Source organism: Astatotilapia calliptera, chromosome 3 (assembly GCF_964374335.1).
Source record: "Astatotilapia calliptera chromosome 3, fAstCal68.1, whole genome shotgun sequence".
Taxonomy (NCBI): Eukaryota; Metazoa; Chordata; class Actinopteri; order Cichliformes; family Cichlidae; genus Astatotilapia; species Astatotilapia calliptera.
The window spans coordinates 82,915,204-82,942,341 of NC_137424.1; the positions used below are offsets into that span (position 1 = coordinate 82,915,204).

General features: G+C 46.9%; 2 protein-coding genes across 2 annotated transcripts in view; one reads left to right on the forward strand and one right to left on the reverse strand.

The window, feature by feature from the left end:
- Positions 1 to 9,972, reverse strand: part of LOC113019768 (uncharacterized) — a 46,527-nt gene extending 36,555 nt beyond the window's left edge. Inside the window, exon 1 of the mRNA XM_080299516.1 lies at positions 9,906 to 9,972. The gene's annotated coding sequence lies outside the window, so the exon portion shown is untranslated. The remainder of the gene's footprint in view (positions 1 to 9,905) is intronic.
- Positions 1 to 27,138, forward strand: part of LOC113019648 (alpha-2-macroglobulin-like) — a 44,268-nt gene extending 17,130 nt beyond the window's left edge. The window contains exons 16-36 of the mRNA XM_080299513.1: positions 108 to 251; positions 358 to 481; positions 585 to 726; positions 2,687 to 2,912; positions 3,403 to 3,529; positions 4,429 to 4,550; positions 4,636 to 4,687; positions 4,913 to 4,996; positions 18,669 to 18,845; positions 19,096 to 19,171; positions 20,067 to 20,223; positions 20,802 to 20,876; positions 24,471 to 24,633; positions 24,704 to 24,891; positions 25,413 to 25,625; positions 26,116 to 26,237; positions 26,348 to 26,438; positions 26,525 to 26,593; positions 26,674 to 26,779; positions 26,925 to 26,969; positions 27,072 to 27,138. Coding sequence (XP_080155639.1) covers positions 108 to 251; positions 358 to 481; positions 585 to 726; positions 2,687 to 2,912; positions 3,403 to 3,529; positions 4,429 to 4,550; positions 4,636 to 4,687; positions 4,913 to 4,996; positions 18,669 to 18,845; positions 19,096 to 19,171; positions 20,067 to 20,223; positions 20,802 to 20,876; positions 24,471 to 24,633; positions 24,704 to 24,891; positions 25,413 to 25,625; positions 26,116 to 26,237; positions 26,348 to 26,438; positions 26,525 to 26,593; positions 26,674 to 26,779; positions 26,925 to 26,962 — 2,496 coding nt within the window. The 3' untranslated portion in view covers positions 26,963 to 26,969; positions 27,072 to 27,138. The remainder of the gene's footprint in view (positions 1 to 107; positions 252 to 357; positions 482 to 584; positions 727 to 2,686; positions 2,913 to 3,402; positions 3,530 to 4,428; positions 4,551 to 4,635; positions 4,688 to 4,912; positions 4,997 to 18,668; positions 18,846 to 19,095; positions 19,172 to 20,066; positions 20,224 to 20,801; positions 20,877 to 24,470; positions 24,634 to 24,703; positions 24,892 to 25,412; positions 25,626 to 26,115; positions 26,238 to 26,347; positions 26,439 to 26,524; positions 26,594 to 26,673; positions 26,780 to 26,924; positions 26,970 to 27,071) is intronic.

Sequence of the window (27,138 nt, forward strand, 5' to 3'; positions counted from 1 at the left end):
TTTACAATTATGTGGACCAAATGTGACCATGATCATGATAGATCAGTCAAAACTTCATAGGACTAAAAATGTTTGGAGCTTTTGTTGATCTGCACTTTTCTTTTCAGATATTTGACTTGCTCCCACTCAAGAAATCCTCAGGTATCCCGTATGAGGTTGATGATGCTACAGAATGCCTTAATGTGAGACCAAAAAGATATGTTTTGCCGCACCCCAGTCAAGAGCAAAATGACGCCTATGCAGTTTTCCAGGTAAAATACAAGTATACCTGTGAGTCCGTCAAACATAACGTAAATACAATAGTTTTTGTTGTTGCACCAGTTTTTGCTGACCTTTGTGTGCTGCTGAAATATGTAGAAAGTCGGACTGAAGATGGCGACAAACTTGGTTTTTCGATTGCCTTCATGCGTCAAGTTAAAAGGAAAAGTATACCGTGATGGCCCAGTTTTCTACCATGATGGCTGTCATCCTGGCTACCAAGGTGAATCATTTGCTTGTTTGCATTGTGTTTTTGATACAAATTTTCTTTGTATTCACCAAAAAGAAAACCGGTAATTATTTTCCTTTTTTTTTTCTTACACTAGTAAATACAGGTATGGGTCCAGCTCCAGGTATTGGATATTCTCCTGGTCCTGGTCTGGGATTTGCTGGGCAGCTTCCTCCACCAATAGAGACAGCTCGCTCTTTCTTCCCTGAGACGTGGATCTGGGATCTGGTGGAAGTTGGGTAAGTACAGTGGGGCAAAAAAGTATTTAGTCAGCCACCGATTGTGCAAGTTCCCCCACCTAAAATGATGACAGAGGTCAGTAATTTGCACCAGAGGTACACTTCAACTGTGAGAGACAGAATGTGAACAAAATATCCATGAATCCACATGGTAGGATTTGTAAAGAATTTATTGGTAAATCAGGGTGGAAAATAAGTATTTGGTCAATAACAAAAATACAACTCAATACTTTGTAACATAACCTTTGTTGGCAATAACAGAGGTCAAACGTTTACTATAGGTCTTTACCAGGTTTGCACACACAGTAGCTGCTATTTTGGCCCATTCCTCCATGCAGATCTTCTCGAGAGCAGTGATGTTTTGGGGCTGTCGCCGAGCAACACGGACTTTCAACTCCCACCACAGATTTTCTATGGGGTTGAGGTCTGGAGACTGGCTAGGCCACTCCAGGACTTTCAAATGCTTCTTACGGAGCCACTCCTTTGTTGCCCGGGCGGTGTGTTTTGGATCATTGTCATGTTGGAAGACCCAGCCTCGTTTCATCTTCAAAGTTTTCACTGATGGAAGGAGGTTTTGGCTCAAAATCTCACGATACATGGCCCCATTCATTCTGTCCTTAACACGGATCAGTCGTCCTGTCCCCTTGGCAGAAAAACAGCCCCATAGCATGATGTTTCCACCCCCATGCTTCACAGTAGGTATGGTGGTCTTGGGATGCAACTCAGTATTCTTCGTCCTCCAAACACGACGAGTTGAGTTTATACCAAAAAGTTCTACTTTGGTTTCATCTGACCACATGACATTCTCCCAATCCTCTGCTGTATCATCCATGTGCTCTCTGGCAAACTTCAGACGGGCCTGGACATGCACTGGCTTCAGCAGCGGAACACGTCTGGCACTGCGGGATTTGATTCCCTGCCGTTGTAGTGTGTTACTGATGGTGACCTTTGTTACTTTGGTCCCAGCTCTCTGCAGGTCATTCACCAGGTCCCCCCGTGTGGTTCTGGGATCTTTGCTCACCGTTCTCATGATCATTTTGACCCCACGGGATGAGATCTTGCGTGGAGCCCCAGATCGTGGGAGATTATCAGTGGTCTTGTATGTCTTCCATTTTCTGATGATTGCTCCCACAGTTGATTTGTTCACACCAAGCTGCTTGCCTATTGTAGATTCACTCTTCCCAGTCTGGTGCAGGTCTACAATACTTTTCCTGGTGTCCTTCGAAAGCTCTTTGGTCTTGGCCATGGCGGAGTTTGGAGTCTGACTGTTTGAGGCTGTGGACAGGTGTCTTTTATACAGATGATGAGTTCAAACAGGTGCCATTCATACAGGTAACGAGTGGGGGACAGAAAAGCGTCTTACAGAAGACGTTACAGGTCTGTGAGAGCCAGAGATTTTCCATGTTTGAGGTGACCAAATACTTATTTTCAACCCTGATTTACGAATAAATTCTTTACAAATCCTACCATGTGAATTCATGGATTTTTTTTCACATTCTGTCTCTCACAGTTGAAGTGTACCTCTGGTGCAAATTACTGACCTCTGTCATCATTTTAAGTGGGGGAACTTGCACAATCGGTGGCTGACTAAATACTTTTTTGCCCCACTTTATCTGTTGTGAAGAGATCTGGTGCATATTACATTTTAAAAAGTTTAGAAACCCGTGTGAACTTTCTGCTGTGTCTTTTCACACATGATGAACATGAAAATAGAATAATTGTGAGTTTTTTCTTGAGCATGTTTTGATGCTTCAGGCTGATGTTTTGTCATATTTAAAGTTTGGTGGGATATATTATTTCACTGTCATCAGCAACGTGGAGCTCTTTTACTTTGTCAATGCAACATAAACAAGTAATTCACACTGCAGGATGTAACTACACTGTTATACAAGTAATTTACAGACATAAAAACATGTTTGATTATGTTACAGAATATGTTTGTGTGTATCTGCTGCTTCAGAGACGATGGGAAAAGGGGGGTGTCCCTGACTGTCCCAGACACCATCACCACCTGGGAGACGGAGGCTTTCTGTTTGTCCTCTCAGGGTTTTGGTTTGGCTCCTCGTAAAGAAATGAAAGTCTTCCAACCTTTCTTCCTTGAACTCACCATGCCCTACTCCATCATCCGGGGGGAGCACTTTGAACTGAGGGCGACTGTCTTTAACTACCTGACCAGCTGCATCATGGTAATGAATGATTAAAGTGTTTAGATACATGTCTGTTCATAGCCAAGGAAAGCCATACTGAAAACATGACTTTCTAAGCAAAATTTATATCATAGTTATTAAAATACAATAGAAAATATCTTTTCTTTGGCAATATAACCATGCAGGATGCAGGCCGTTCTTGAAGGGCCCCTGCTCACCAACACCTGCAAGCTCACCTGCAAGCACTGACACCAGGATTGCCCAATCACATGTCTTTACACTACCAGCCCTCCTCTAGCTTTCTTTGTGCGCTCATGCACCTTGTAGAACAGAGTTTAGTGTGGAGGCTGTAAGAAAACAGATGGAGGGAAACGATTAGGAAGGGAGTGATTAAAGTATCCAAGTAAAATGAAGGTCTACTTTGATCATGAGTTCATAACATCAAACTTGTGCATTTGTTTAGATGCTTAAAAATGTGTTCAATTTGAACTCAGGTTTAAATGTAGCCATGTCTGTGTTCCTCGTACAGGTTACTGTCACTCCTGGGCCGTCCTCAGATTACACCCTCACGCCTCTCTCTGGTGATCTGTACACATCCTGTTTGTGTGCCAACGAGCGCAAGACCCTCAGGTGGACCATGATCCCAACAGCCTTAGGTGAGGATCAGGCTTTGGTCCTCCACACTGCCAGGAAAGCGCTGTGTGGCAGGCTGAGTACGACCCAAGTGCAGCACCCAGAAGCAGGAAGTGAACTCTCAGGAAGTGACTTAAAAAGAATCCACATAAGATGGCTAAATAGAATAAATGAGATTAAAACAATAAAGAGCAATTATAAAAACACTATGTGAGAAATACTGCTGAAATATAAGTTAATGAGAGAATCTGAGACCCAATAAGCTATATTCATGGAATTTAGAAAGCTGTGTTTGCATTAGACGACAGTGAGTGTGCAGTGTAGAGCTAGGACATGTAGACAGTCAAATGCAGCTGCAAATCCAGAATATAACCCCTGTGTTTGGAAGGCTAAACGTGGGGGTTGTAGGGAGTGGGGCAGAACGTCTATACCTCCAGTCTGAGGGCAGCAGCTGCCTCCATCCTCATGCTTTACTTAATGCAGCTGTCTTAGCCAATTACAAGTCATTTTGAAACCTTCCTTTCAATTCATTATGCATGCTTCCCTTGGTCAGTATCAGTAGAACAGACTGTTTGCAGTTGCATTGCCATGCAAATGATTTCTTCTTAACCTTAATTGGATCTTATGATTTGCAGTACTTTGGCCTCCAGCAGGACTCAGCAGCAACCCTGACATCATTTTGGACTGTTTTTTCAGCTCATGTTTTTCATGCCTGATGCAGTAAAATTTCCAATTGTAATTGATCTTACCTTCGATTTAGAACCAACATTAAATCTAGATGTAGATCTAGTGTGATCACAGTTAACCGCCTCCTTTTGTCCCAACACATTTCCTTCTAGTTTCTACAAAATCTGTAAAATAACCTCGGTAACCTTTATTTTAATGGAGAGACAAAGAAGGTGACCTGTGCTGCTGCTTTTAGGGGCTGTGAATGTGACTGTGTCTGCTGAGGCCGTAGCGTCCCATGTGTCATGCGATAATGAGGTTGTGAGCGTACCAGACAGAGGTCGCATCGACGTGGTCACCAAATCTCTCATAGTGAAGGTCAGTGTCATAAATACGAGACGAGAAAAACATTTTTACTCATAAAATTTAAATTGTTACTCATTTTAAAGATACTTTTCCTCAGGCCGAGGGAAGTGAGACGACAAAGACGTACAACTGGCTTCTTTGTCCAAAAGGTCAGTGTGATGTCCATCAGCAACACCAGTTAAATAATGTCAGCAAACAAATGACCTAAATTAGCAGTGGAGTGCACTGTGTACATAAAATGTGCCAAATTTTCATCTTTTACTTTCACAAAATGTAACGATATGTGCTGAAGATCAGGCCACCTGGTGACTTTGAACAGTAACTCTGTTGTAGTCGTGACTTCCTGATTGGACGTTTGTTGTGTCTGTACACAGGAAGCCCGCTGACGGAGGAAGCAGAGATACATCTGCCTGAGAATGTGATAGAAGGATCTGCCCGCACTTCTGTATCAGTCCTGGGTAAACCTCATGATTTCATCTCAATTTTGATTCAGCCAAATAAAATATGGCAGGTTAAAGCTTTGTTAAAAAGGCAAATTACTAAAACAACAGAAAATAAAAGAGACGTCATGTTCAAGTAAAAGTAAAAACCGTATTCAGCTTTTAAAAGATGATTTCATTTATAGATAGACCCACGTCTTCCTGGCCTTGTGTGAAAAAGAAATGGACCCCAAAAAGGCTGTTGGTGCCATTCTGTGCAGGAAGAACTGCAGTCTAGCTTTAGTCATAAGTGTTTTTGAAACGCTGAGTTTTGGCCCAGTCACACCAGAGGCTTTTCCAGCGCAATCGTTCTGGTCATGCAGAATCATGTCAGTAGGATTTAAGTCCAGATTTTGACTCGACCACTTTCTGGCGTCCTGGATCATTTTCCATCTTAACCCTCTGCGGTCGACGTATGCGCCGACACGTCAAAATCACATGACCAATTTAAGACGACACAGCCACAAGATAGTGATGGGATTTCTTTCTCTTGTTGGAGAACCGGCTCTTTCGGCTCGGCGCATTAAAAAGAGCCGGCTTTTTCAGCTCCCAACCGGCTCTTCAGGTTGTTTTGTTGGTCGAAAGTAACGGACTTCAGACTATATACCAGTTCTTGAATTGTTATGAGTTATGATAAAAAATACACATAATGTTTTTTTCTGAACAAAACAGCGGCGTTTACAGCAGGAAGAAGGTAAAAACGTTGTTTTCTACAGACAGCGCTAGCAAACACTCTCTGCTTGCGCGTGAAAAAATAAAAATAAAAAACACCCATTCCCTATTGGTGTTAGAGTTTACCATGTCAGCCAATCAAAAAATGATATGGCAACATGTGACGCTTGGTTATTTAGGGAGAACGGCATTTTTAGTAGTGATGGAAAGCGAGCAAAAGAGAGAGAGAGCGAGAGTTTTCATATGTCACACATTAGTGACGTTTGGAGGCTGTAGTTAGTGTGTTGTGTAGTTATTGTGTTGTATTGTGTGTCAGTTATACTGCTGAATGTCACATTTGCTCCAAAAACGCCGTCAAAGGCAGATTCCAGTGTAAACGCTGTTCCCACATGGAAAACTGGACTGATGCTCCTCCTGCTGTCAGACCTGCTTTAGGCCTGTGCTGTTCTCCTCTGTCTTATACTGAACACAAATCATTTGTGTTCCTTCTTATTTGATGCAGCACACCTGATTGTTCTGTAAATAGATTTAAATGGTTATGTAAAAAACGCCTGAGGCCTGGGCTGCATTTTTAGGTAAATAGTACCATATAACTTTGTTGTGTGCAAAATTTGTGCATAATTTTATTCTATCCATCCATCCATCCATCCATCCATCTTCATCCGCTTATCCGAGGTCGGGTCGCGGGGGTAGCAGCCTAAGCAAAGAGGTCCAGACCTCCCTCTCCCCAGCCACCTCCTCCAGCTTGTCCGGGGGAATACCAAGGCGTTCCCAGGCCAGCCGAGAGATATAATCTCTCCAGCGTGTCCTGGGTCTGCCCCGGGGCCTCCTCCCGGTGGGACATGCCTGGAACACCTCGCCCAGGAGGCGCCCAGGGGGCATCCTTGCCAGATGCCCGAACCACCTCAGCTGGCTCCTTTCGATGTGGAGCAGCAGCTGCTCTACTCTAAGCCCCTCCCGGATGGCCGAACTTCTCACCCTATCTCTAAGGGAGAGGCCAGCCACCCTTCGGAGGAAGCTCATTTCCGCCGCTTGTATCCGCGATCTAGTTCTTTCGGTCACTACCCACAGCTCGTGGCCATAGGTGAGGGTAGGGACGTAGATCGACCGGTAAATTGAGAGCTTCGCTTTTACACTCAGCTCCCTCTTCACCACGACTGACCGGTGCAGCGTCCGCATTACTGCAGCCGCAGCCCCAATCCGTCTGTCGATCTCCAGCTCCCTTCTCCCATCACTCGCGAACAAGACCCCGAGATACTTGAACTCCTCCACTTGGGGCAGGAACTCATCCCCGACCCGGAGTGGGCACTCCACCCTTTTCCGGCTGAGAACCATGGCCTCAGATTTGGAGGTGCTGATCCTCATTCCCGCTGCGTTACACTCGGCTGCGAACCGTTCCAGTGCGAGCTGGAGGCCCTCACCCGATGAAGCCAACAGAACCACATCATCCGCAAAAATCAGAGATGAGATTCTGAGGCCACCAAAGCGAAAGCCCTCCGCCACTTGGCTGCGCCTAGAAATCCTGTCCATAAAAATTATGAACAGAACCGGAGACAAAGGGCAGCCCTGGCGGAGCCCATCACCCACCGGGAATGAGTCCGACTTATTGCCGGCAATGCGAACCAAGCTCTTGCAACGGTTGTATAGGGATTGAATGGCCCGTAGCAATGGGCCAGACACCCCATACTCGCGCAACACCGCCCACAGGACGCCCCGAGGGACACGGTCGAATGCCTTCTCCAGGTCCACAAAACACATGTAGACTGGTTGGGCAAACTCCCATGCACCCTCAAGTATCCTCGAGAGGATAAAGAGCTGGTCCAATGTTCCGCGACCAGGACGAAAACCGCATTGTTCCTCCTGTATCCGAGGTTCGACTAGCGGACGAACTCTCCTCTCCAGCACCCTGGCATAGACTTTCCCGGGGAGGCTGAGGAGTGTGATCCCCCTGTAGTTGGAACACACCCTCCGGTCCCCCTTCTTGAAGATGGGGACCACCACCCCGGTCTGCCAGTCCACAGGTACTGCCCCTGATCTCCACGCAACATTGCAGAGACGTGTCAACCAAGACAGCCCTACAACGTCCAGAGCCTTCAGGAACTCGGGGCGGACCTCATCAACACCAGGGGCTCTGCCACCAAGGAGTTGTTTAACTGCCTTAGTGACCTCGCCCCCGGAAATTGGCGGGTCATACCCCTCATCCCCAGACTCTGCTTCCTCCTCGGAAGACGTGTCAGTGGGATTAAGGAGGTCCTCGAAGTATTCCTTCCACCGCCCGACAATTTTCTCAGTCGACGTCAACAGCGCTCCGCCAGCACTATACACAGTGCAGGTAGAGCACCGCTTTCCCCTCCTGAGACGCCTGACGGTTTGCCAGAATCTCTTCGAGGCAGTCCGAAAGTCTTTTTCCATGGCCTCTCCGAACTCCTCCCACACCCGAGTTTTTGCTTCAGCCACTGCCCGAGCCGCATTCCGCTTGGCCTGTCGATACCTGTCGGCTGCCTCCGGAGTCCCACAGGCTAACCAAGCCCGATAGGCCTCCTTCTTCAGCCTGGTGGCTCCCTTCACCTCTGGTGTCCACCATTTGGTTCGGGGATTACCACCACGGCAGGCACCAACCACCTTGCGGCCGCAGCTCAATGCAGCAGCTTCGGCAATGGAGACGCTGAACATGGTCCATTCAGACTCAATGTCCCCAGTCTCCCTCGGAATGCTGTTGAAGCTCTGCCGGAGGTGTGCGTTGAAGATCTCGCGGACTGGGGCCTCTGTTAGACGTTCCCAGCACACCCTCACTACGCGTTTAGGTGCACCAGGTCTGTCCAGCGTCCTCCCCCGCCACCTGATCCAACTCACCACCAGGTGGTGATCAGTTGACAGCTCAGCCCCTCTCTTTACCCGAGTGTCCAGAACATATGGTCGCAGGTCTGGTGATACGATTACAAAATCGATCATCGACCTACGGCCTAGAGCATCCTGGTGCCACGTGCACTTATGGACACTCTTATGTTCGAACAGGGTGTTCGTTATGGCCAAACTGTGATTAGCACAGAAGTCCAATAACAAAGCACCGCTCGGGTTCAGATCAGGGAGGCCGTTCCTCCCAATCACGCCCCTCCAGGTCTCGCTGTCGTTACCCACGTGAGCGTTGAAGTCTCCCAGCAGGACAACAGAGTCTCCAGGTGGAGCACCTTCCAGCACCCCCCCCCAGGGACTCTAAGAAGGCTGGGTACTCCGAACTGCCACTCGGCGCATAAGCGCAGATGATAGTCAGGACCCGTTCCCCGACCCTAAGGCGCAGGGAACAAACCCTCTCGTCCACCGGGAAAAACCCCAACGTACCGGCAGCAAGCCGAGGGGATATAAGAATACCCACCCCAGCCCGCCGCCTCTCACCAGGGGCAACTCCAGACTGAGACAGAGTCCAGCCCCTCTCCAGGAGACTGGTTCCAGAGCCCAGACAATGCGTAGAGGCGAGCCCAACTATATCTAGCCGGTACCTCTCAACCTCACGCACCAACTCAGGCTCCTTCCCCACCAGAGAGGTGACATTCCATGTCCCTATTGCCAGTCTTGGCAGCCGGGGGTCGGTCCGCCAGGGCCTCCGCTCCTGGCCGCCACCCGGCTCACAATGCACCCGACCCCTATGGCGCCTCCTGCGGGTGGTGGGCCTGCGGGAGGATGGGCCCATGTCTCCTCTTCGGGCTGTGCCCGGCCGGGCCCCATAATTTTATTCTATCTATTTGCATTTCTTTTTTTTCTTTTTTTTAAGTGACATCAGAAACAGCAGCATGTGACATCACGTGATGGCGGAGCTTCAGTTCATCCTTTGTCATTTTTTTTTTTTTTTAATAGGACAGGGGGAAAGAATGAAAGAAAGAGGGGGAGAGAAAGAAAGAAAACCAAAGGGGAGAAGAGACGGTGAGAAGGGGGGGAAGAGAGAAAAAAAACAAACAACAAAAAAAAACAACTCCTGGGTCACCTGTATGGAGAAAAAAAAACAAACAGAGGAGACAGCAAACAACAAAGAGCAACATAATAATAGGAAAAAAAAGCACCATCACAATAAACTAGCTAGTCATAGATATCAATAGTTACTAAATAATAGACGATATTGTTCAGCACGCAAGATAGACAGCGCACAGTGTGCTTTGAGGCAGCAGCCAAGAAAGCTGTAGTCCGCGTCTGTGAATACCCATGTGTACACCTGTGTGCATACCTGTGTGGATCAGCATGCTTGCATTCCAAAGGTTTCTCCATGTAATGATCTGTTAGGGAGTGTGGGGAGCCACAGCCCTGTCCTTTATGGTATCAAGCAGGTATGGAGGAGATCAAAACTCCAGACATCCAGAGGCCCCCAGAACACAAGAGACCAAGGAAGACCCACAGAGGGGCAGCTGCGCCACTGTCCCAGTTAGAGCTAAGGAGAGTCCCAGATGAGGGCTCATTCAGCAGCCGCGGAGCAGAAGCCAGGGGGAGTTGCAGTGACGCGCCCGTGGGCTCCGCCGGCAGCCAGCTGTGCCTGAGTGACCGAGCCCCAGGCCGAGAGGCCGGGGGCACCCAACCTCCGAAGTGGTCCGAGCGAGCCCCAGGTTCCAGGCCCCGATAAGCGGCCGCCAAGGAGTGAGCCGGTGTGTACCCGGACGCCCATCCCCAGACACAAAGAACCACCAACGCACCGACACCTGAGGGAGTACGCCACTGGCAGGGGAAGTGGTGGTGGGTGGAGATAGGCCTCCAAACCTTGGAAGGCCCGAGATGTCCCCAGAGAGGTGGCGTCTGATACCCAACCTGACATATAGATACAAACATACAGGCACACACAGACACAAACATCCATTCCCACCCTCATGCTCTCATGTGCACTTCAAACTCAACCAACGTGGAGACAAACATAAAGAGACGCTGTACACACGATCACACTCCCCAAGCGTACTCTACAAACCGGGTCTAGGTACCCTTGCCCCTGGAGGGGGGAACTGCACCCAGACCCAGGTGGTGTTACCCTTTTCCCTGCGGTGGGGAGAGGCAGACCGCCCCGACTCCGCAGCAGCAGGGAGGCCCCACACCCCAGACCGCAGCCAGACGGCCAACTCCTCCTAGCCCCCCTGCTCCAGCAGGCCGCAGAGAACGGGGGTGAGAGAAGACTCCAAACCTCCCTCCACCCGCTCATAGTAGTGTTGACGCATGTGTGTTCTAAGGTGCAATTAAAACCCAGGAGGGCATGGAGCTACCTGCCAGAGAGCAGCAGGTAAGCGCATTGCCCCTCCTGCTAGCCCTCAATGTCTACGTGTAGTTAAAATTGAGAGGTGGGCAACGATGCCAGGGGTGAGGTGTACACCCTGATGGTAACTTGGACTCCGTGTATTGTGCCCACCCCCAAGATCCTATATGTATGTGTAATGAGGGTGTGAGTAATGTGAATGTCTAAGTTGTGGGATAAAATTGAGGCAGAGGCAGCCAGAATGGGACAGGGGGGGGGGGGGGGTAGCCTCCTCTGCATCCTGGTGACATACCCCTACTCCAAGGCCCTGCATGTGTGTGTGGTTGTGGTGGAGCGGGAAGAGGGAGGCAGCTGGAGATGGGGAGGGAAGGAAGGGAGGGGCAGTGACCCCTCCCTGGGGCCAGCTCCCCCGCTGACCCCAGTAGGCACTCCCACACTCCGCGACCCGCCAGGGAAAAGGGGGCCCAGGCCCATCCAGACCGGGGCCCAGCGCAGCAGCGCCCCCCGGCCCCACAGAGCCTGGGACAGTCCACCCAACCCCACCACAGAGAAAACTGCACCCACCCCACCATCCACTCGTCTTCCAGACTACATGAGACAATAGACACCCATGCTGAGATCTTCCTCCACCTCTCCTGTATCTCCCCCTCCTGCAGAGAGTTCCTGAGGGGAGGAAAGCTCCTGCAAGGTGTAACAATCTCCCCCACCGGTTGAAGAGCCCCACAGGCGACTCGACACACCGGCGGCACCCTGCGCCAGGGATGGGCTCCCATGCACCCACCCGCCCACAACCCCGGCAACACACAAACCAGGACCCAAGGCCCCGAGGCCCAGCCAGGGCCCCGGCCCAGAGATGGAGCGCCCCCAGACCCTCACGCCCATCCCGGACCCACCCAGGGGCAGACAGGCTACCAGGTCAGTAACCCACGTCCATCATCACAGACCCTCCCCTAGCCCCGCTGCACGCAGCCGCGAGGAAATGGTCAGAAAAGAGCCCCCAACCGGACATGACCGCTACCCCGGGTTGAGCCCCCCAAGGAAGATGCCTCCGGGGAACCCCCCGACGCCCTAAGCCTGTCCCTGCCCCCACACCAATCACAACATTGAAGGCGGGACCAAACTATGACCCCCCACCCCCACTAGGTGATGGAGCCCAGAGCAATTGATCTGATGTGGTGGCCGAGGCTGTATCAAGACTAATGTAATCTAATAGCATTTCTTGATGTGTATACTAAATATTATCCTACGTGTGTGCGTGTGTGTGTGTGTGTGTGTGTGTGTGTATACACATTTTTACAAATTAAATAGTAAAAAAAATAAAATAATAATAATAAATAAATTATATAAAAATATACAGAGTTGAATATGTGCAAAACAAGTGGCATTTATATACAGTGTGGAGTGCATAGTGTTGAAGTTCGAGTAGTGAAGCTGAGGTGTCTATGAAGTGTTCAGCAGTCTGATGGCCTGGTGGAAGAAGCTGTCTCTCAGTCTGCTGGTACGGGACCGGATGCTGCAGATCCTCCTTCCTGATGGAAGCAGTCTGAACAGTTTATGGCTGGGGTGACTGGAGTCCTTGATGATCCTCCCCGCTTTCCTCAGGCAGCGCTTCCTGTAGATGTCTTGGAGGGAGGGAAGCTCACCTCCAATTTTCCGTTCAGAGCACCGCACTACTCGCTGGAGAGCTTTGCAGTTGTAGGCGGTGCTGTTGCCATACCAGGTGGTGATGCATCCAGTGAGGATACTCTCAATGGCACAGTGATAGAAGGTCCTGAGGATGCTGGGGCTCATGCCGAATCTTTTCAGTCTCCTGAGAAAGAAGAGGCGCTGCTGCGCCTTCTTCACTGTTTTGTTTGTGTGTACTGACCACGTAAGATCCTCAGCCAGATGTACTCCAAGGAACCGGAAGCTGCTCACTCTCTCCACAGCAGCGCCGTTGATGGTGATGGGGGTGTGTACTTCTCTGCACCTCCGGAAGTCCACTATCAACTCCTTTGTCTTTGCGACGTTGAGGGTGAGATGGTTGTCTTGACACCAGTGGGTCAGGGCGCTGACCTCCTCCCTGTAAGCCGTCTCATCACCGTTGGTGATAAGACCCACCACTGTAGTGTCGTCCGCAAACTTCACAATGATGTTGGAGTTGTTAGTGGCTGTGCAGTCGTAGGTGTAGAGTGAGTACAGGAGAGGGCTCAGTACACACCCCTGTGGAGCACCAGTGTTCAGTGTGATGGGGGATGAGGTGATGCTGCCCTGTCTGACCACTTGGCGTCTGTCAGACAGGAAGCTAAGGATCCAGCTGCAGAGGGAGCTGCTCAGTCCTAGATCCTGCAGTTTCCTGTCCAGCTTCGAGGGAACGATGGTATTGAATGCTGAGCTGTAATCTACAAACAGCATTCTCACATACGTGTCTCTCTTCTCCAGGTGTGACAGGGCAGTATGTAGTGTCAGGGCTATGGCATCATCAGTGGACCTGTTGTGGCGGTATGCAAACTGTAGAGGGTCCAGTGAGTCGGGTAGTGCAGAGCAGATGAAGTCCCTGACCAGCTTCTCGAAGCATTTGCTCACGATGGGGGTCAGGGCTACAGGTCGCCAGTCGTTTAATGAGGAGATGGTGGAGGATTTGGGTACAGGGACGATGGTGGCCATTTTGAAGCAGGAAGGGACTACAGACAGAGAGAGGGAAAGGTTGAAGATGTGTGTGAACACTCCAGCCAGCTGAGCCGCGCATGACTTGAGGACGCGGCCGGGAATCCCGTCCGGACCAGTAGCTTTGCGCGCGTTCACCTTCCTGAAGCACCTCCGCACATCCTCCTCAGACACAGTGTGCGCACTGACGTCATCCGCGGTGCGCACACTGTCCGGTCTCGTGGTGTTCGCTGTGTCGAATCTAGCGTAGAATACGTTTAGATCCTCGCACAGAGAGGCCGTGGTCTGCGGTGTGCTGGTTTTCCCTCTAAAGTCTGTGATCGTGTTTAGTCCCTGCCACATACTCCGAGGGTTGTCAAACTGTTGCTCCACCCTGTCCCTGTACTCACGTTTGGCTGCTTTGATCGTCTTCCGGAGTTGGTAATGTGCGTGTTTGTAGTCCGATGTGTTCGCGGAGGCAAAAGCGGTGTTCCGTGCCGCCAGTGCCGCGCGAACATCTCCGTTAATCCAGGGTTTTTGATTTGGGAAGGATTTAACTGTTCTGGATGGGATGACATCTTCCACGCATTTCCTGATAAATCCACAGACTGAGTCTGTGTATTCATCAATGTCTTTAGCGGCTACGTGAAACATTTCCCAGTCCACGTGATCAAAACAGTCCCGCAGCGCAGACTCCGATTGGTCCGTCCAACAGTGCACCGCCCTCCGGGTTGGAGCTTCCTGTTTCAGCTTCTGCCTGTAGGCGGGCAGGAGCAGGATGGAGCAGTGATCTGATTGGCCGAATGGGGCGCGGGGGAGGGCTTTGTACGCATCCCGGAAAGAGGTGTAACAGTGGTCGAGAAGGCGGTTCCCACGTGTGTTAAAAGGGATGTGTTGATGTAGTTTTGGTGAGACTTTCTTCAGGTTTCCCTTATTAAAGTCTCCGGCTGTGATAAACGCTGCCTCTGGGTGTGCGGTTTCCTCACTGCTGATCGCGCTGTACAGTTCCCTGAGTGCTCGGTCAGTATCCGCTTGTGGGGGAATGTAAACAGCCGTAATAATCACTGCTGTAAATTCCCTCGGTAGCCAGAATGGCCGGCACTTAATCATCAGGTACTCCAGGTCCGGTGAGCAGAAGGATTTGACCGGGTGCACGTTTGCATAATCACACCAGCTGTTGTTGATCATGAAACATACACCACCACCTCTGCTTTTCCCAGTAAGATCCTGTGACCTGTCCGCGCGGTGCACGGAGAACCCCGGCAGTTGTATTGCGGAGTCCGGTACCTTGTCCGATAGCCAGGTTTCTGTGAGGCAGATCACGCAGCAGTCCCGCATCTCTCGCTGGAATGAGATCCGTGCCCGAAGCTCGCACAGCTTGTTCCCCAGAGACTGCACATTAGCCAGTAATAAACTGGGTAATGGTGGTCTGTAAGTGCGCCGTCTCAGTCGAACCAGAACGCCAGATCTTCTCCCTCTGCGTCGGCGTTTGCGGCCTCCAGGGACAGAGAACAAAGGCGTCTCAGGTGAGATGAATGGAGGGTCTGCAAACGGAGCGTCCGTGTTGCAAAACTTGAACTCCGGAAAGTTATAAGAAAGACCGTCTTTTATGTCCAGTAAGGTTTGTCGGTCGTACACAAGGATACAAGTGCTGCTCGTGAAAAAATAAAGGAAAAGTAAAATTAAGCACAGAAGAAAGCCGTTGCTTGGGGGAGCTCGCGACGAGGCTGCCATACTCGGCGCCATCTTGCATCCTTTTGGTATTGGTATTTGGTATTGGTATTTGGTGGTAGTCTGCCATTTTCCTCGATTTCCTGCATCATTCCGTGGAATACTGGTGCCAGAATTGTCCAGAATTCTTTGTAGAATTCTGCAGGGAAGCCGTCTGGACCTGGAGCCTTATTATTGGGCATACTTATCAGGGCTTCCTGGAATTCACTTGGTGTCAGTGGCGAATCCAGTTCCATTGCTTGACTGTCTAGTAATTTTGGGAGATTTACGTTGTCAAGAAACCAATCAATTTCATTTTTAGATGGGTTTATTTGTGGTGAGTATAAAGTTTTGTAGAAATCCCTAAAAATGTTGTTTATTCTTCCAGGGTCATATATTGTGTTCCCTGATAAATCTTTAGCAGCACATATAGTTGTTTTTTCTTTATTTATTTTTAACTGGTTAGCTAGAAATCGACCTGATTTGTTACTGTGTTCAAAATTCTGCAAGCGAAGTCTTTGTATAAGGAATTGTGTTTTTTTTATTAATAGTTTCATTTAATTCTAGTTTTGTCTTGCATATTTTGTTCAATGTTTCCTGATCTTGGTTGCACGCGTAGGCTTCTTCTAGTGATTTGATGGTTTTTTCTAATTCCTGAATGTTTTTGTTTTCTTCTTTCTTTTTGTGTGACGAGAAAGAAATTATTTTACCTCTCATCACAGCTTTCCCTGCTTCCCATAGAACAGAAGCAGATATTCCGGGAGTGTCATTAAAGTCTAAGTATGAAGTCCATTCCTTTTTAAAATATTTAATAAAGTCTTCATCTTTAAGCAGTGATGTATTAAATCTCCAGTTTTTACTTGGCGTAGTATTATTCTTGTGCATTAGTGTTACAGATACAGGAGCATGATCACTGACAGCTATAGGATGAATCTCAGTGTCTGAAATGTCACTCAGCAGTGAGCTGCTGACCAAAAAATAATCCAGACGAGAGTAAGAGTGATGAACATGCGAGAAGAAAGTATATTCGTTACTGTTGGGGTGAAGGGAGCGCCATGCATCGCGAAGGCCAAAGTCGCTCATATACTGTTTGATTATATTTGTGGACTGCCAATTGCGCTGAGTTCCTGTTGTGTTGAGCCTATCCATTTCTTCATTTAGTCCAAGGTTGAGGTCACCGCCAAGAATGAGTATTTGCATTTCAAGTTATGAAAATGATTCGTTAAACATGTTTGTGGGTTTTACAGTAAAAAATGTAACTTTTTTCTACTCGGATTTTGACATTTTTGTCTGAATTTAGATCAACTGTGCTAATATAGTATACCAAAATGAAAAATAACTCAAGTTTCAGATATTTAAAGCTGTGCTGAAAGTAACGATACCAAACAAGCCAAGATAAACAGTTTTTAAAGGTGAGATATAGAGGTAAAATCAAAAGTAGTCAAAAATGGCCAATTATACCCTGACCCCAGAAGGTTAAATGCCCAAGTTTTAGATTTAAGGCACAAACTGATAGCTGGACATTCTCCTGGTAGAGAGTTCTTCCCTCCAGGTCATGGCGAGCTACTGAAACAGCAAAGGCATGATTTAACACTGGGCACCAGCTGCCTTAACCAGACTCCTCCGTCACTAACCACCTGAACCCAATGCCCCACCCCTCCCCTGCAGCTGAGCTGCAGACAAACCTACGCCACACAGCCCCAGAGCATCAAATTCAAATTTTATTTGTCACACACACAACCATCCACAGTATGACATTGGGGGGTGAAATGCTTGTAGCTGTACAATGCCCGACCATTAAATGACAGAAGAAAAGTTTTACAATATTTACAATTTACAGTTTACTACAGAATTTACAAATTAACTTAGAAATTTACAGTAAAGAATGTGCAAATAGCAGAAGAGATTATAAAGGTTATAAAGATTATAAATTATAGGAATTATAGGATTATAGGAAATGTGTGGTGGTGCGTGTGGTGATGTGTGTGAGAGTCCAGTCTTATAGTGACGTGTTTGGGAGAGTCCAGTCCTACACCTGGTTCAGGGCCCGAATAGCCTGGGGGAAGAAGCTCCTCCTCATTCTCTCTGTTTTGGCCTTAAGGGAGCGGAAGCGCTTCCCAGACCTCAACAGTGAGAAGAGTCCATTGTTGGGATGGGAGAGGTCCATCATAATCTTCCTAGCTTTGGACTTGCACCGCTTGGTGTAGATGGACAGCAGGTCAGGGAGCTCTGATTGAATGATGCGTTTGGCTGAGCGCACCACTCTTTGCAGATCTCGTCTGTCCTGCTTGGTGCTGTTCCCAAACCAGGTGCAGATGTTTGCCGTCAGGACGCTCTCGATGGTGCAGGAGTAGAAGTTCTTGAGCACCTTGAGTGGCAGATGGAAGTCTCTAAGTCTTCTGAGGAAGAAGAGACGCTGACGGGCTTTCTTAACCAGGGAGTTGATGTGGCAGGACCATGACAGGTCCTGAGTGATGTGGACACCCAGGTATCGGAAACTGTCCGATACCTGGCGTGCCACTGATGATGAGGGGTTTGTAATTCCTCGCCTGCTTTGTAGTGAAGTCCACGATCAGCTCCTTAGTCTTGCTGATGTTTAGGAGGAGGTTATTCTCCTGGCACCAGGTCTCATCAGGTCTTCTTTCTATGAAATGATGCGTCACTTTTAAGCCAAATGCAACAAAAGTCAAAACGTTTTCTCTTCAGTCCATAAAATATTCTCCCAAATATCTTGTGGAGCTTGGAGATGTTTTTTGGCAAATGTGAGATAAGCTTTTGTGTTCTTCTTGGTCAGCAGTGGTTTTGTCCATGAATGCTGTTTTTGCCCCGTCTCCTTTGTATTGTTGAATCGTAAACTCTGACCTTTACAGAGGAAGGCAAGGCCTTCAGTTCTGGGTGTTGTTGGGATTCGCTTGACTTTTTCGGTGAGTCGTCGATGTGCTAATGGAGTAATTTCGGCCACATCTTTTCTAGTTTTCTCAGTTTGTGGATAATGGGTTCCAACATGGTGCACTGGCGCTCCAAAGCTGTAGAAATAGTTTTTAATCCTGTCCAAACTGATAGATCTCAAGACTTCTCGCCTATTTTTGAATTTCTTTTGGTCATGGCAACGACGTGTTTCTTCTGGACGTCTTTTAGCCTGCTTCCCTTTGTCAAACAGATTGTACTTGAGTGATTTCTTGATCCAGCAGGTCTGGCCTTAATCAGGCCTGGGTCTGGTTGGTGAAATGAAACTCAGTCTTCCCAGAAATATTTGGTTAATCACAGTCAATCTACGATTTTCAGTTTGGATGTTTTTTCGCTCACTAAATGAAATCATCATTTAAAATTGCATATTGAAGTATTCAGGTTATCTCTGCCCAATAATACAAAGTTGTTTTACGCTAGTTTTGTTAGTTTTAGTGAATCAATGTTTTTGATCAGGTGACATCCTCGGCCGGGCTCTGAAGAACCTGGATGGATTGCTGCAGATGCCGTATGGATGTGGGGAGCAGAACATGGCTCTCCTGGCCCCCAACATCTACATCCTCCACTACCTGAAAGGCACACAGCAGCTCACCGCAGCCATCATGGAAAAAGCTACTAACTTCCTCACCAGTGGCAAGTTTTTATTGTTTCCTCTAAGAAGGAAATCATTTGAATCACTTCAACACACACGGTTCAAGAAACAAGCCGACAGGAGGCAGAACATTAGCCACAGCTTTTGGTCAAATGCGTCATTTTCCTCATCTGTCAGCAAGAGTCATTGAATTTCCCAAATCTCGATGTACACATGCAGATCCATAAACAATTGGAGTCCAATCATCACCATAGCAACAATGTCTCGATCATGGTGTCCCTGTTGTTACAGGATACCAAAGACAGCTCAACTACAAAAGTGCTGACGGTGCTTACACCACATTTGGAACAGGACCAGGAAACACTTGGTGAGAACATCACTGATCAAACATGTCACAAACCAGAGAGGTTACACTGGTTTTTAAATGTCCCACCAAACAGAAGACGTTTCTTGAAGTTTTACTACCCATTAATAACATAAACATGTCTACCTCTAATACTTAAAATAATTCTCCATTTAATCCTTTGACTAAGCCAACATTAACAATACCTTTTGGTTAATACTGTGTAATTTAGTAGGTAGGAAGGAGTATTAGAGCCACATAACAATGTTATTGATCATTATTAGAATAAAGTCAAATTTTAAAGCTTAAAGTTATTTTACTTTAAGAAAAAGTCTAAATACTATTTCAATAATAAAGTCTTAATACTGTTTTGTGAAAAAAGTCTAATTCAAATCTAAGAAAACAGTTGAAATGATTGTTGTTTCAAACGACTGCTATACCCTGTATAAAATGCCTTGAGTAGATGTAGTGAAATAAATCAGTGGTCTTGTGATACAGCATAGATCCTCTTTATTCCACGAGCGTGGAACCATCGGTATCCTTGCATCTGTACATTAGCAGCCATTTCCTTTTATACAAATCTAACCACATGCAGCTTTCTGCACCACTTTCTGCTTTTTGGTGTACTTATACTTACTGCCACGCTGTTTTTATTGCTACAATGACATCAGTTCCTTCCTTGTTACTAAAACTGAGTCTGAAGTACGATTTCACTAATTCAGAGGTTAAAGCAACCGTGGCAGTTTGTCCTGAAATAACTGTGATATCCACATTTCTGCTTTTGTCTCAAAATTCAAATTTAACCTTGAAATTTCAAGTTTATTTTCAAAATGATCAGTATTTCTTTCTCTTAATGTGACCTCACAGCCAAACATTTCCATCATTGTAAGACGTGTAAGTGTTGTTTTCTTTCTGTCAGGCTGACTGCGTTTGTGGTAAGAAGTTTTGCCAAAGCTCAGTCTTTCATCTTTATTGATCCCAGAAAGATCGAAGAGTCTAAGACCTGGCTGCAACATAAACAACAAGAAAATGGCTGTTTTGAAAAGTCTGGGAAACTCTTCCACAACGGAATGAAGGTAACCTGCAGTTCTTCGCTGTTAGACTGTGGAAACAGCCTCCAGTCTGGATTTAACAAATTTTATTAATAATGTCATGCATACATGGAAAACACTGTACTACATACTGTAATAGCTCACATCAGTATATTCTATTATTTTATTTAAGAAATAATTTCCATTCATCTTGTTCCATTCACACCAGCACTGCTTTCTATCTAGCATTCACACATATTTATACTAAATACAAAGTATGCACTAGAGACCAACTTGGGATGAGTATATTGCCCACAAATATTTGGCATGCAGGCTGGAGCAGCGGGGAATCAAACCACCAACCTTCTGATTAGTAGATGACTACACAAACTGTTTATAAAGTTGGGGAAACCCAAGGTGAAGAAACATCCATCTCACTGGAAATACAATGTCCAGATGAACAAAATCAACTTCCTGTTCATCTCTTTAGCTGGATGTTTGAACATGCATGAAGACATTGATGATACTAAAACCACATGCAGCTGAAAATCATTTTCATGACTTCATATCCCTGAATGTTGGTGCACTGATGATAAAGTGTCTATGATGTCTTCTGTTGACAGGGTGGTGTATCTGATGAAGTGACTCTCAGTGCGTACGTTACTGCTGCCTTCTTGGAAATGAATACATCCCAACATGTGAGTAGACTCAAAGAATATCAAGGTATTCAACAAAAAAAGGAGTAGAGTTTGAGCTGCTGAGCCATGGAGTTAGGTTTAACCAGCAGTCTAGCACCCTGCTGGTATGTGCTGGATTGTCTCTGGGGCATCTTTACACAGCCTGCACCTGGGGTCTTGCCTGGTGTGATAGACCCCAGCCTCTATGGATCTTGTACTCAGAGCTTGTTGCTGTGCTGCTATGATTAGTACCTCTGTGCTGTCTTTCAGTCCAGCTTTTTTCAGCCACTGGTAGGATTTCTGGGTATCATCTACTTCCTCTATCTGCCGGTGGTACATACTGTGCAGGGGCCTGTCCTTCCATGATGGTTCCTCGCCTTCCTCCTCTTTCTTGGGTTTCTGCTGCCTGAGGTATTCACTGACCACGCTGTCAGTTGGGGCCATCTTCCTCGTACTCGTGAATATTCGTTGTTTCATCTTGGAATGTGGTGCTGACACTCACCAGTCCCTGGCCTCCTTCCTTCCATTTAGCATGCTGGACTTGGGGTGAAACCTTCCATGCATGGTTAGGAACTTTCTTGTCTTGATGTCAGTGGCTTCTATCTCCTCCTTTTGCCAGCTTATTATCCCAGCAGGGTACCTGATGACGGGTGGGGCGTAGGTTTTGATAGGCCGGATCCTGTTCTAACATTCAGCTGACTCCTCAGGATTTGCCTGACCCTCTGCAGGTACTTGGTGGTAGCAGCTTTCCCAGCAGCCTCTTTGTGGTTTCCATTTTCCTGTTGGATCTCAAAGTAGTTGTAGCTGTCCTCTATGTCTGCAATGTTGCCTTAGTTAGATTCCCTAAGTTCCGCCTACCTTTCCTCTCTTTGTTGTCATCCGACTACATTTCTCCAGTCCGAACGATATTCCAATGCCGTTGCTGTATATCCTGGTGGTGTGGATCAGTGAATCGATGTCTCGTTCACTCTTGGCATACAGCTTGATGTCATCCACATATCCACGTATCCACGTATGATGTCATACAGGAGATGGCTGACAGCTGCTTCATCCCGTAGTCAGTATCCGTAGGGACAGAGCATCTCCTTGATAGATGATGATTGTGCTATGGGCTTGAAATTGGCCTCTAGTGTTATACGCCACATTCCCATTGAGTTCTTGATGAAGGTTCTTAAAGTCCTGTTGATCTTGTACAGGTCTAGGCATTCCAAGATACAGCTGTGGGGCATTAAGGCATAGACCCTCTTGTAATCAATCCAGGCAGTCTCGGCTGATTGTTACAAGTAGCTGGTGTTTTGCACCTCTGGTATTCTTGCCAATGAGTGGGGCACAGGAACATGTGTCTCTTCATCTTAGCCACTATGATGCCTGACAGGAGCTTCCATGTGGTACTGAGGCAGGTTATTGGTCAGTAGTTGGATGGGACCGATGGGACCGATCCCTTCAGGACTGTCCGCCCTACAGTTAGCCATTCTGGGTGTCTCTCGTCAACTAACAGCTGGTTCATTTGTGCTGCCAGACACTCATGGAGTGCAGTCAGCTTCTTCCACCAGTAGACGTGAGCCATACTAGTGTATGGCAAGGTGCTGGCCAAGGCTGTTAGTCGTTGTTTGGCAGTTTCCATGGACAGCTTGCTAAACTTCTTCTTGGGCACCGTCTTTGTCACACCTTTCTGCAGCTCCGAAAGTTGGTTAACCTCCCTCTTTGATCTTAGCCTCTAGTCTCCTTCTTGTAGCTGTTCAACCTGTAGCCAAGCATCTCTCTGATCACTGCTGCTGTACTGTACATCAGCTTGTTAGTTTCGATAATCGTGGCTGTATGTATCGCATTTACATCATCTAGCAGATCTTCACATCTTGGTAACCAGCTATGGGGAATCCAGTTTTCAAGTTTTGCCATGATCCTATCTTTCAGGTCACTTCCTCTCGCACTATAGCACTTGGGGTTTGGTACAAATCTCGGGTGGCGGTGATGACATCTCCCCCCCTGGCCTGGCGTCCTGGCTCACCCTTGCCGTAGCATTTGTGTTGCACTTCGACAATCTCTAGCTGTGAGAGCAATACCCTTCTTTCGAATGTTGGAACACTGAGCTATTAGTTGTTTCGCTGTCAGTGTGGGTGCTGGGTATTCCATAGGTCCCTCATCCTATTCATGTAACCCCTTCTGCCAGGGTTACTTGTATAGTAGCATTCCAACAAGGCCCTATTTTCATCTCTTGCCCACCAATGCCTTCTTGTTCCAGTAGTTGATCCGGGCGACGTCCGAGCTGGTATGCATATATAAATACATACACAAAAGTGTATAAACCAACAATATAATATACAATCTAATATATATATTACATATACCCCAAAAAGTTGATTCTGTTCATCTGGATGTTTTCAGTGGGAGAAACGTTTCGTCACTCATCCAAGTGACGTCTTCAGGCTCAGCTGACTGCAGGTTTCAATCTTATAAACAGTACATTTGCATAATGACTGAAACCAGCACCACTGAAGGAACAATGGGCTGGGAGGTCAGTTCCTTAATCATAATTATGCAAATTCTCATGACCATTGATCAACAACCACTGATCAAAGACAAATGATCAAAGACCACCGATCAAGGACCACTGATCAATGGCCATCAGTACCATTCACAGAGAGTTGGGGAATGGCTGCAATCACAGCATTGTAAGATGGTGACAGATGTACCCTTATGCCCCCTCCTCGATTCAGAGATGGTCTTTCCTTTTTCACGTACAGTAAATGGCCTCCTTGACCCTACACTCAAACCAGCGTTCCTCCCTGTCCAGGATGTTACATCCTCATCATTGAAAGAGTGTCCACTGGCCTGTAGGTGTGAATAGACTGCAGAGTCCTGGCCTGACGAGGTGGCTCTTCTGTGTTGTGCTATCCACTTAGCAAGAGGTGGTTCGATTTCCCCGATGTATAGATCCTGGCAATCCTCCTGGAACTTAACACCGTACACTATGTTACTCTGTTTGTGTCGGGGTGGAGCAGTTTTTGGCGCAGCGTGTTTTGGGGTTTAAAAGCCACAGAGACACAGTGTTTAGAAAAAAATGTGCCTCAGCTGTTCTGATACTCCTGACACATACGGGATCACTACAGGTTTTCACTTAGGCAGCAGTTGTCCTTCTCTCCTGGATCGGCTGGAGCTTAGGTTTACGGTACACATCAGCTTTTAAATGTCCTCCATTCCTGATGGAAATCTCACAGTCTAAAAAGACTAACCTGACACTTTTCATATCCTCCCTGGTGAATTTGATGTGTCGTTCCACCGAGTTAATGTGATCTGTGAATTGTGGAACGTCCTGAGAATTGATTTTCACCCAGGTGTCATCCACATACCTGAACTCTCACCAGCAAGGACTGGTATCACCACCCAACCTGTACAGTGTTTTTTCAATATGTTCTTTATATTGTAAATTCTACTAGCAGATTGCTCCAGTCTTTGCTTGATCTGTACTTTCCTCTAATCGCTGTGTTGTCTATTATCACGCTGGTGTTTTGAGTGACTGAATCAGGAACTCTGCCTCCTATTCTTCTCACACTGGGTTTAATGAAAGAAGGTTTCTGTTTGTCCATTGAAGTTCTTTGTTTTGATCTTTTAAAGGATCCTGTGATGATCCAGAGCCTGGCTTGTCTCAAGGAGTCTCTCAGTGACCTGAGCAACACCTACACTACAGCTCTGCTGGCCTATGTGTTCACTCTGGCAGGAGACGTGGAGACCCGAGCTCACCTTCTGCAGCACTTAGACACAGTTGCAGTGAGGGAAGGTGAGCCATCCTTTAGCAGGACATCATTCAGGCTTCATTAGCATCACTGTGACTGTTATTGTGTTTGTAGGAGGTTTCCTCTACTGGTCTCAGACAGCAGCAGAAACATCAGCCTCCCTGTCAGTGGAGATCAGTTCTTATGTGCTGTTGGCCAAACTCAGCGCCTCCCCGACTGCTGAGGATCTGGGATATGCCTCTGGTATTATCAGGTGGCTGACTGGGCAGCAGAACTATTACGGAGGCTTCTCCTCCACTCAGGTACGACACCACCCGAACAGCATGAAGCTCATCTTTGAGTACAGTCTTAGACAAAACCAGGGACAGAAGAAATAATACTGAAGCTTTCAGTTTTCTATCAGATATGTAAAACAGATTTGTTTTAGCCAGGCAGAGAAGTTTTATTCTTTAGTTAGAATAATTAGAACATAGTTAGTTAGAACATGACAAGTTTTGTCTAAAAATTCATTGTTTTAACAGAATAGCAATGTTACCTCAGACTTCTGTACCAACTACACGTAACAGCCTGTAAATAACAGATCACCTGCGAGTTTATACCTGTAATTTCTATACTTTGATAATTCTCAGTTAAAGATATTTTAACCTGTTTAACGTTTATTTAACCAGGAAGTGAACTTTGGAAAACTTGAGATTAAGGATCTCTTTTGTGAGAGGGTCTCAAAGTGACACAGGCCGTTTTAACTTAATGTCTATTCCGCTTAAGCCCATGAAATATGGAGACATATGCTGTGTGTGTTAACCACAATGAATCCATCCTGTAGGACACGGTGGTGGCTCTTCAGGCTCTGGCTCTCTACTCCACTCTGGTGTTCAGTGCTGAAGGTTGGAGCACAGTGACAGTTCAGGCTCCCAGCAGTCAGCTGACGTTTGATGTAAATCAGGGCAACAAACTGCTCTACCAGGAGGAGGCGCTGCAGGACGTGTCAGGAAAATACAGGCTGGAGGTGAAGGGCACTGCATGTGCTTCAGTGCAGGTCAGTGACAGCATCACGTGAGAAGCTCCTGGTTGATGTCAGAGAAAGGGTTTCTTCTTTTTCCTTATACAACTTCAGAGAGCATTAGCATTGTCACATGCAATAAAGCTCATCTTGCACATGTATTGTCATACACAATAAAGACATTAGACCTGGCAGTAATAACTGTAGAGAGTACAATGCTATTTTAAACTAAATTGGAGAACTGAGCAAAAATAAATGAACTTTCTGTCTGTATCAGAATCAGGGAAACTATTAATCCCAGAGGGAAACTGAGTTGTCACAGCAGCAAATATACAACAAACATCAAGCACTCGTATAAAATGAGTGTAGATATAACAGAGATGCTCATATTAAGATGAATATAGACATATAGGTATGACTATAACAGTATGTGTGCTAATATGTGTCATGGTGTAGAACAGTGACAGCAGGGTGCATTGAGGTGTGATTAGTTCTGTTCCACACGTGACCCAAGTGTGTTTCCCAGATTTCTGCCACCTACAACATCCCAACACCTGCTGATGTCACCACTCTCAGTGTGAAAGTCCATCTAGAGGTCAACACCAGTGAATCTGCTAGACCCAAATTCACTGTGCAAATACAATCACTGTAAGTATGTGACAGGTTAGAGGAGCGCTCTTTACCTGTGTGGAGGAACTGCTGGTAGATGAAAAGCAAGTGTGCACACAGGTCAGTATAATCACACTGTTCAAACACAGGTACAGTGGAAAGGAGGAAACTACAAACATGGTGATCCTGGACATCAAAATGCTCTCTGGATTTTCCCCAGACCCCGAGTCTTTGAAGAGTGTGAGTAATTAGACAGATTCTACCAACGAGTGCATCTCATGTGATAATTGTGAGGATAATAATAAAATGATGTCATCTCCTCACAGCTCAAACGTGGCCTCCTGGTGAGTCGTGTTGAGCAAAAGGAGGATCACGTTCTGGTGTACTTAGAGGAGGTAAGTGAAAGTCACCGTGGGGACACCAGATGATGATCTTTGGTACAAACTGTGTCTGCGATTGTTTCTGTCTCGTCCAGTTATCAAAGGACACACCCATCAGCCACAGCTTAGAGATCATCCAGGAGCTCCCAGTGGACAACCTGAAGCCAGCCGTGGTCAAGATCTATGACTACTACCAACCAGGTCCAAGTCTAACTAAGCTTTACTCCAACAGCACACTGACACACTTCAGAGGATCCATCAGACTGAACAGTTCATACAAGCTGATGTTTCCATCAGTGACTCAGAGAAATGACACGTTCATGTTTTTCTACCATGTTTCTGTCAGGTGACCAGGCTGAGACCCAATACATGTTTGTCTCGTGAGCTGCAGGTACGAAGCTGTAACAACACACACCTTTCACACACGTTCATGTTCACAGCATCAATGCAAAGAACTTTGAGCTTTTACTAACTTGTATTCTTCGTCTCACAGTTTGAAGAAGCTGTGGCTGGTCCTGAGGTTTAAACCTGCATTTGAATAAAGATACTTTTTCTGCTCA